The following is a 9,293-nucleotide window of genomic DNA, read 5'->3' as shown; positions in this document are numbered from 1 at the left end:
GTGCCCGGAACTAGATCCCTCATTGGACGCTGCTGCAGGTAAGCAACTAAAAGGGATTTAACACCTTATTGGTCGATCTAGCTGTCGCTTTTTCCACTTAAGTCATTTTATTGGATATGCGACTGTCCCGAACGGAGAACTACAGAGAAGAATTTAATTAGGTTAGATAGCACTTCCTGAACGTTCTCATAAAGCGACGGAAGTAGTTGCCGGAAAAAGGTAGGCGGAACACCCAATGAAAAGCGGCTCCTGAAGAAGGGGGCGGGACACCGTGGAAGGATTGTCCAATGAAAACTACCGACGCCAGACTCCGGGACAGGGCCGGGGTGGAGGAAGACGATGGAGAATTTCTCGGCGCTGTTCGGTGCTCAGGCTGACCCACCACCGCCCCCAACCGCACTCGGCTTCGGACCAGGGAAGCCACCACCTCCGCCTCCCCCTCCTCCGGGCGGGGGCCCCGGCACGGCCCCGCAGCCCACCTCGGCCACGGCCCCGCCCGGCGCCGACAAGTCAGCGGCTGGTTGTGGTCCCTTCTACCTAATGCGGGAGCTGCCAGGTGAGTACTAGGCCCGGCCGAAAGCAGCCAATCAGATCATAGTGAGGAGATGATGGGCGTGGCTCTCAGCCGGCTGGCGGAGGTGTTAGGTAACCTAGGCAACGCGTGCCAGGACCTTGGAGCTCAAAGTGAGTCGGGAGGGGTCTGAGGATTCCCACCCCTTTGGATGAGTGACGTGAATTTTTGGCAGGGATTGGGAGCTGGCAGAGAATAAATTTCCGTGACCTTCTTTCACACCATATCTGGCTCTGTCCCTGATACTGGTTCATGATTGCCTAAAGATTATCCCGAATTTGAGTTTGGAACTCGACAGTCCTCATTTAACATCCCTGGAGACCTAAGGTTTTCCACATCTGCCACCAACTTGCTGTTGGTTTGAGGCATGTTGCTCTCCTACTCAGGGCCTCCACATTTCCGTATCTGTCCGAAGGAGCGATTAGAATTGAACCAAAAATTTGCTTTGCTGGAGCACCTACTATGTACCAAGCACTGTTCTAAATGCGTTAAGGTTCAGCTGTGAATAGGGTTGACAAGATCTTTGCCTTTTCTGGAGTTTACATTTCAGAGGAGGAGGCACAGAGTACCCTAGATAACATCAGATAATGGTTAGTGCTAACAGGAAAAAAACTGGTAAAGAATTGAGGAGGCCGAACTACTTTAGCTAGAGTGATCAAAGAAGCCCTCTCTGAGTAGATAATTTCTGAGCTTAAATGTAAAGAGTCAGCCATGTGTGAGGGGGAGAGCTAAATCAAGATGCAAGAAACGAGGTCAGAAGCCCTGCTGTGAGGGAAAAGCTTGGAATATCTGAGAGTCAGAAGACCAGCTGGACTCCAGTGAAGGTTCAAGGGAAAGAGTTACAGGAGATGAAGGTGAGAAGGGCAGGCAGAGGACTTTGATCTGAAGTTCAGGGGGAGCCATTTTATTTGTTTGTTTTTTAGTACTCTCTATACCCAACATGGGGCTCAAACTCATGACCTGAGATCAAGAGTCGCATGCTCTACTGACTGAACCAGCCAGGCGCCCCTCAGGGGGAGCCATTTTCACACAGGAAAGTGACATGATCTAATTGTTTTAATCACTCAAGCTGCTACATTAAGAATGGAAAGTGGAGGTGGGGGAAAGTGGGGAAGTCAGTCAGAAGTTACTGTTTAGTAGTCCAGGAAAGAGAGGACAGTTTGGACTAGGCAGTAGCAGTGGAGGAGAGAAGTGAACAGATAGATACAGGATACATGTTAGGGGTGGAGCTTATAGGAACGAAGGATCGAATATAAAAGTAGAGAGGAGGGGCACCTGGGTGGCTCAGTAGGTTAAGCTTCTGTCTTTTGGTTTCGGCTCGGGTCCTGATGTCACGGTTTGTGGGTTCGAGCCCCTTCAGGCGCCATGCTGACAGTGCAGAGCCTGCTTGGGATTCTGTCTCCCGCTCTTTCTGCCCCTACTCCGCTCGTTCTTTCTCTCTCAACTAAAAACTAAAACTAATGATAATAATAAGAAGAAAATTAAAAAAAAATAAGTCTTTAATAAAAGTAAAGAAGAATTGAGAATACTTGTAAATCTCTGGCTTGAATAATTGGGTGGATGGTAGTGCTGAGACCAAGAAGGAACAAGTTTGAGAAGGTGGAAATCAAGAGTCATTTTGGACGTGTTCAATCTCCCAAGTGTCTTTTTTTTTAATGTTTATTTTTGAGAGAGAGTATGTATGTGCGTGAGTGGGGGAGGAACAGAGAGAGAGGGGGTCAGAGGATCTGAAGCGGACTTGAAGTTGACAGCAGCCAGTGGATGTGGGGCCTGAATTCACTGTGAGATCATGACCTGAGCCGAAGCCGGATGCTCAACTGACTGAGCCACCCAGGTGCCCCTCCCAAGTTGCCTTTCAATTCCTCCCAAGTCCTACTGCTACATCAAGAGTTGAGAGAAATAATAATGCATATTGGTACAGTGCTTTGAAGTTCACAATGCAGTTATATACGTATGTAATAGAGTTTAATACTTAGAATAGCTCTTTCAGGGCCCCCTGGGTGCCTCAGTCGGTTGAACATCCAGCTCTTGGTTTTGGCTCAGGTCATGATCTCACAGTTCATGAGTTCTAGCCCTGCATCAGGCTGTCTGCTGTCAGCACAGAGCCTGCTTCGGATCCTCTGTCCCCTTCTCTGCACCTCCTCCGCTCGTGCTGTCAAAAATAAACATTTAAAAAAAAAAAAAAAGCTCTTTGAGGTAGGCATTTTATAGCTGGAAAAAAAAAATTGAAGCATAGAGAGATTGATTGACTTTCCTTTGGTTAGTGGTTGATGTCTACCAGAAGTTTCTCCAACCTTATCTATTCTGATGGTACCTGTTTGTATCAGTCAGTTGATAGAGATATTGAATAGGTTTTGGGCAAATGCTGGGTATGTAGGAAGTGGGGTATGTGGTGAGAAGGGGAGAGAACTAATATGTCTAGTCCTTGCTTTTTTTAAAAAATGTTTTTGATGTTTATTTATTTTTGAGAGAGAGAGAGAGAGAAAATGAGTGGGGGAAGGGCAGAAAGAGAGGGAGACACAGAATCTGAAGCAGGCTCCAGGCTCTGAGCTGTCAGCACAGATCCCGACATGGGGCTCAAACCCACAAAACATGAGATCATGACCTGAGCTGAAGTCTGGCACTTAACTGACTGAGCCACCCAGGCACCCCTAGTCCTTGCTTTTAGAGAGCTTATTTTACTTAGGGATATAAAATATGTGGTTTAAAGATAGTGTCTATATTACTTGTCAAGGCTAATCTCATCACTTTGTGGTCCTGCCTCACATACAACTAACAACTACACGATGGGGGGCCCTGGTTGGCTCAGTAGGTAGAACATGCAACCCCTGATCTTGGGGTTGTGAGTTCAAACCCCACGTTGGGGGTAGAGTTTGCTTTAAAAAAAAAACAAAAACAAAAACAAAAAAAACAACCCAGAAAGTACATGATGGTTTTAAAAATGTTTACTATCCAAAATGACAGAAAGAGTTGTCACTTGAGCCAGACCTGGAAAATTCATATTGGTGAAGAAAACTAGAAAAGATGGTCTTATAATTACATCAGTATAAAAACAAATTTCCTAAAAGGAAACAAAATGAGCGTGTTTTTCAGGAGATGATGAGAGACTCATTTGGATGGATCAGAATTTGGCACAGGGGAGTAGTGGTTGATCACACCCCAAAGCTTACAGTAAGATATGTTTTATCGTGAGTGCCAAAGGAATTTGAGCTTTTTCCTTAGGGTAATAGTACATCATTGAGATTTTTGAGCTGCGTAGTACTGCTTCTAAAAATACCTGGAGAATATGGGTGCCATGTATTGAAACAGAGAAACCATGAGTGAGGTGGGGAGTATTGAGAGTTTAAAAAGATGAATCTGGGGGCGCCTTGCTGGCTCAGTCAGAAGAGCATCCAGGGGTGCCTGGGTGGCTCAGTTGGTTAAGCGTCAGACTTTGACCTAGGTCATGATGTCGCCATTCCCAAGTTCAAGCCCCACGTCAGGCTCTGTGCTGACGGCCCAGAGCCTGGATCCTCCTTCAAATTCTGTGTCTCTCTCTCTCTCTCTGCCCCTCCCCCACTCAACGCTCTGTCTCTCTCTCTCTCTCAAAAATAAATAAATGTTAAAAAAAAATTAAAAAAGAAAAGCATCCAATTCTTGATGTTGGGGTTGTGAGTTCGAGGCCCACGTGGGGCATAGAGATTACTTAAAAATTTTCAAATCTTAAAAAAATTTTTTTTAATTCCAAATTAAAAAATGAATCTGCATGAAATTGACTAAGAGGAAGTTGGAAATGCAAGATTAGTTTTTAGGAGGGGAGTCAGGGCTGGAGGGAGAGATTTATAAATCACCTTCGTGGAACTGACAGCCAAAACGGGAAGTTGGGTGGATGCGTAAAGTGTTCCAGAAAAGCAGGAGTGCCTTCTCACCTCAACCTTGAGCATGACCACCTGGAAGAGGAGAGCCGACCGGGGCGGGTGGGGAAAGCAGGGCACTCTTATGGCAGGAGGTAGTGCCTAGTTTTGAGGAGCAGTACTGTGGCACTGAGTCCCCTGCTGTTACAGTAGACCACTGCTGAAATGTTTGGCATGGAAAAGAAAAAAGGGAAGAAGGGAGGGCCTAGGGGTATGGAGGGGAAAATACCTTGCTCACTTAATAGTTACTGAGCACTGAAGGTGTGTACTGTGTTGGGCACCAGGGACACAGGTATGAACAGGAAAGACCTGGTCTCGGCCCTCAAGGGACTCCCGGTTCAGAGCCGGAGTTTTTCCAAGTGAATGATTATGAACAAGCCACTCTTGTCATTTGTATTCTTCGTGTTCGTCATAACTGTAGATGAAACTGTAGGCAGGCTAGACAGCTCCACCCTTGCCTCTAGATCCTTACTATATTACGAATAAGTTTCTATTCTTTGAAAAAGGTCGGCCGTGCAATATTTGTACTGATAGTGCCTTGCATCTATAGAATATACTTTTCAATGTTTTCATTTAAACCTTGAAAAAAATTAAGTGTGCTTAAGAGAGCTGTTACCCCACTCCAGAGATAAGAGGAAACTGAGGCATAGAGTATGACTAGGATGAGAATCCTGTTTGCTCAGCTGCTAATCAAACATTTCTTTTTTCTAGGCAAAGCATTATACTTTAATTAGGAAGAATAGAGACGGTGGTAACAAGTTAGGCAGCAGTAGCTTAAAAAAAACCTGTTTATTCCCTATGTAATTAGTGGTTCTTGCTATTAAAGAAAAAAAAAGGGGTCCTTGACCAGAGACATTCAAGCCATTGGGTCATATCTGGCCCTTACCTTGCTTCTAGTTGAGCTCTGAGGTAACATCCTGCTGGTGTCAGAGAGTATAATTTCTCGCTGTGAAAAGCACTCGGAACTGTGTTTAGCCTGGAGTAAGGATCATGTAAGTTACTACTGCGGTGAGTCCAAGGAGGGGAGAGTGTCTCCTTCATTGGGGAAGAGCAGTTTCCATGTGCGGTTTGGATTTTTGCCGACTTGTCTCCTTCCCATTCCAACCTACCCTACCATTCTACAGTAGTATATTTTTTAGTGTTTATTGTATGTTATTTCATTTTGCTGTTTTTACTTTAAAAATAAATTTAAATCTTTGTAATGCTCACATAAAAGATTCTTTACAGTCCTTCACTTTCCCTGTGGGGTTCTTAAAAAAATTCTTCAGGGCGCCTGGGTGGCCCAGTCGGTTAAGCGACCGACTCTTGATTTCGGCTCAGGTCATGATCTCATGGTTTCGTGAGTTCGAGCCCCACATCAGGCTCTGCACGCTGACCGTGCACAGAACTTGCTTGAGATTCTCTCTCCCCCTCCCCTGCTCGCGTGCTCTCTCTCAAATAAATTTAAAAAAAAGTTCTCTTGGGACTGATTTTTTTGTTGTTGTTCTTCTCCCTGTGTCCTCTAGGTAGCACTGAGCTGACAGGCAGCACCAATCTGATCACACACTACAACCTGGAACATTCCTATAATAAATTCTGTGGGAAGAAGGTGAAGGAGAAGCTAAGTAACTTCCTGCCTGACCTGCCAGGGATGATTGATCTGCCCGGTTCCCATGATAACAGCAGCCTCCGCTCCCTCATTGAGAAGCCCCCTATTCTTGGTGGCTCTTTTAATCCTATCACAGGGACCATGCTGGCTGGCTTTCGCCTCCACACTGGCCCGGTGAGTCCCCCTCCTGGGGAGGAAGAAGGCACATGGGGAGGCCTGAAAGGCATGGAGGTGGTTTTTCTGTCCAAATCTGTTCCTTCATAACTTACTGAGCAGAACAGATGATGGGAGCAGGGGATCTCCTCCCTCCTCTCACCTGGACCTTCCTTTGGTTCCTTCAGTTGCCAGAGCAGTGTCGTCTGATGCATATTCAGCCTCCCAAGAAGAAGAATAAACACAAGCACAAACAGAGCCGTACCCAGGACCCTGTCCCCCCAGGTAAGAAGCAGTTCCGTTCAAAGCCAGAAAACCTGGATCTGGTTGGACCTTCCTCAGTTAAAAGGCCAGAGAGGTTCCTTACACAGCCCTGGACTCCCAAATTCTCCTGAAACTGATCTCAAGGTAATTAGTGTTCCTTGCAAGTAGGTCTCCTGGGCAAGTAAAAACCTGGAACCGTGCTTTAGCAGTGCCTCCCTATGCTTTCTGGCCGCTACAAGAACAGCAGTTGCCCTCGACTAGGTTTTCCTGTGGTCTTTTGAGTTCCTAGCAGTAAGGAATTTTGAGCTCTGCAGGTGATAAGCACATACTCTCCTACAGAAACGCCATCTGATTCTGATCACAAGAAGAAGAAAAAGAAAAAAGAGGAGGATCCTGAACGGAAGAGGAAGAAGAAAGAGAAGAAGAAAAAGAAGGTAGGGTAGGGGCCTTTGCTGCAGCCCCCCGGAATCTCCCCACTTCACCCCGCCCCCAGTAGTCCTTTGCCTCAGCTTGGACCCAGGATTGAAAACCCAGGGCACATCGGTTTTTTCCTGTACAGCCCTGATCAAGGCCAAGGCTACTTCCTAGTTGTTCTTACCCTTCCTTCCTTGTCTTCCCCAGAACCGACACAGTCCAGACCACCCAGGCGTGGGCAGCTCTCAGGCCAGCAGCAGCAGCAGCCTCCGCTAACAGGCTCTACCAGAATGGCTTTTCCTGCCTGACAAAAGCTGCCTTCCAGGCTCGGACACTGCCTTGGGAGCATCCCCTGCAACTGGGACAGAAGCCAGCTCCTGCTGTGCTTGACTGAGATTAACGCATTATATGACAGAAGGGCCATGCTTTTGTTAAGGCTCAGCCCGGTTGGCTTTCTCACGGACCTCTCTTCCTCTCCCAGGAAGCTTTCTTTTCATCTCTTTTGTGCAATTGGTCTGATTTAGGACATTGTCTCATTTGTTAGGGTCTTTCTTTTTTTTGAAAAAAAATTTACATTTATCAAACTGGGTGAACTGTGGCTGCCTATTAAGAGGTAAGTGCCTTTCTGTGTGAGTCAGGGTTTAAGCCAAGGCATTCAAAGATCAGAGCGAATTTGGGTCTTATCATTATGTTATCTCATTAGCAGGCAGGGAAACCACCAGAGTAAGATCTGGGAGCATGGTCACAAGTGAGGCAGAGCTTGCTAATACCTGTCTACAGCAGACGCATAACACTCTGCCCATAGTGTTGAGAACCAAGCACCTGGATGAGGCTCCATCTGAAGAGTCAATCCAGTTAAGTCTCAACTGTCTTCTGAGTCAATCTTGCATTGAAACAGAATCGCCAACTGAAAAAGCACCCACAGTCACCAGTGTAGTTCAACAAGGTTAATTCCTGGTCAAGCCTGTGATTTTTTTTTTTTTTTAAATAAACCTCTGGCAAGCAAAGGTAAATGTTTTTCTCGTCTTCATAGGAGTCTTTGAACTGCCTCATTCCTTAATTAAGACAATTAAATTATTTGGCTGATTCGAAAACATTTCTAAGCTAAGACAGGAACAAAAAGGCAGCCTAAACCAGCAAAATGCAATAGAAAACCCAAGCTAATGTAATCTGACTTTAAATAAACTTGACACAGAAGAGTTAAAATCTGTTGCCATGAGCCAAGGTTGTTACTTAGATCAGTAGGTGGAAAACCACTCGTTCAGCGAGTTTTAATCTAGGATATCAGAGCAAGAGCGTATATACTTAAGTCATGGACAGCGAAAATAATGGGTTCTGGTCAATTGCTGAGATTTAGTATCTGAGGAGGCCTATTTAAAACTAGGGCACAGCCTTTTTGCTTCTGACAAACAGAAGAGACAAAGTGAGATACCAAATTAAAGTGCCAGCCATATCCATCCAGTCAGTCCGCCTCTAACAGGCTTTTTCATCCCTCGATCATCCACTGTCTCACCTTTGGCTACATCCAAAAAGGGCTTTACTTTCCAGAGACAAAATTCGGTATTAAAGAACTGTGGCAGTCAAGATTCTCTAAGCTTTGAAATGACCAGGAGTTTTGACGGTCACAAGAGACTTTTCAGGAATTTTTAAATTAAGTCACCAAAATAAAAACAGGACCTGTCCTGTAACGTTTCAAGTAGTTATTTTCACTATAGTCCTGCCTAAAGGTGAGCCAGGACAAGAGAAGCTTATGAAGTTTTCTTTGTAACTTCCCACCAGAGACCATTCACCCTGCCTTAACCAGACAAAATAACACAAGTCAGGGGGAGCTGGTTAGATCAGGATTTCTTTTTATTCCTTGTTGGTTTAAAATGGCTAATCAGAATAAAAAATAAAAGGGCCTCTGTCTAGAGGCTGGGGTCTCCCCTATTTAGAGGTTAGAACCCAGGTACCCCCACTACCCAGCACCATACTGAGGTGGGCGGAGGGGTAACCCCCAAGGGACAATCGGAGGGGCCTAGGCCTGCCGCTCCTTCTCTCTATCCCATTTTTGGCATGTGATGAAAAATATTGCTTTTTGGATTCATCTCTCCCGGCCTTGGATTTAAAAATAATGTTAACCGTGTGAGTTGGGGGAAGGCTCTGAGGGGACTAAAGGAGCCCACCCTAATCCCTCTCCCCCAAGAAGCAGGGGGGATTATCCAATATTGTTTCTGGAGTTCAGCCAAGCTCGTTTCCTGATCTCCCCACCACCACCAAAGTCATGGGGCTGTGACCCCTTTCCTGGGGAAACTAAGTGCCAGTGAGCCTAGAAAACTAACTCTCCTCTCCAAGTCCTTCCCTCCTCTGACCAAGACCCCAGACTCGCCTCTCCCCCAGGTGTCTTTCCTGATCACTATGCACCAACAAC

General features: G+C 45.9%; 1 protein-coding gene across 1 annotated transcript; it reads left to right on the top strand.

Annotated features, from left to right (window-relative positions):
• Nucleotides 1-296: 296 nt before the first annotated feature.
• Nucleotides 297-7,890, top strand: MED19 (mediator complex subunit 19). The gene is made up of 5 exons (XM_047070289.1): nucleotides 297-556; nucleotides 5,970-6,226; nucleotides 6,394-6,490; nucleotides 6,809-6,903; nucleotides 7,091-7,890. Exons 1-5 carry the CDS (start codon nucleotides 340-342, stop codon nucleotides 7,157-7,159), a joined length of 735 nt encoding a protein of 244 aa, XP_046926245.1. The 5' UTR covers nucleotides 297-339; the 3' UTR covers nucleotides 7,160-7,890.
• Nucleotides 7,891-9,293: the final 1,403 nt, after the last annotated feature.

This window comes from Lynx rufus, unplaced genomic scaffold (assembly GCF_022079265.1).
Source record: "Lynx rufus isolate CCGP_SWC_20201006 ecotype Redwood Valley unplaced genomic scaffold, mLynRuf1.p SCAF_9, whole genome shotgun sequence".
NCBI lineage: Eukaryota > Metazoa > Chordata > Mammalia > Carnivora > Felidae > Lynx > Lynx rufus.
The sequence above is the reverse complement of the archived record's forward strand: the minus strand, read 5'-3'. Positions and strand labels throughout refer to the sequence as shown.

Excerpts from the sequence above, each read along its gene's own strand:
- MED19 (XM_047070289.1), top strand. The coding sequence starts at position 340 with ATGGAGAATTTCTCGGCGCTGTTCGGTGCTCAGGCTGACCCACCACCG. Across the intron at positions 6,227-6,393 it reads TTCGCCTCCACACTGGCCCG|TTGCCAGAGCAGTGTCGTCT; the intron begins GTGAGTCCCCCT and ends TGGTTCCTTCAG. Across the intron at positions 6,904-7,090 it reads AAGAGAAGAAGAAAAAGAAG|AACCGACACAGTCCAGACCA; the intron begins GTAGGGTAGGGG and ends TGTCTTCCCCAG.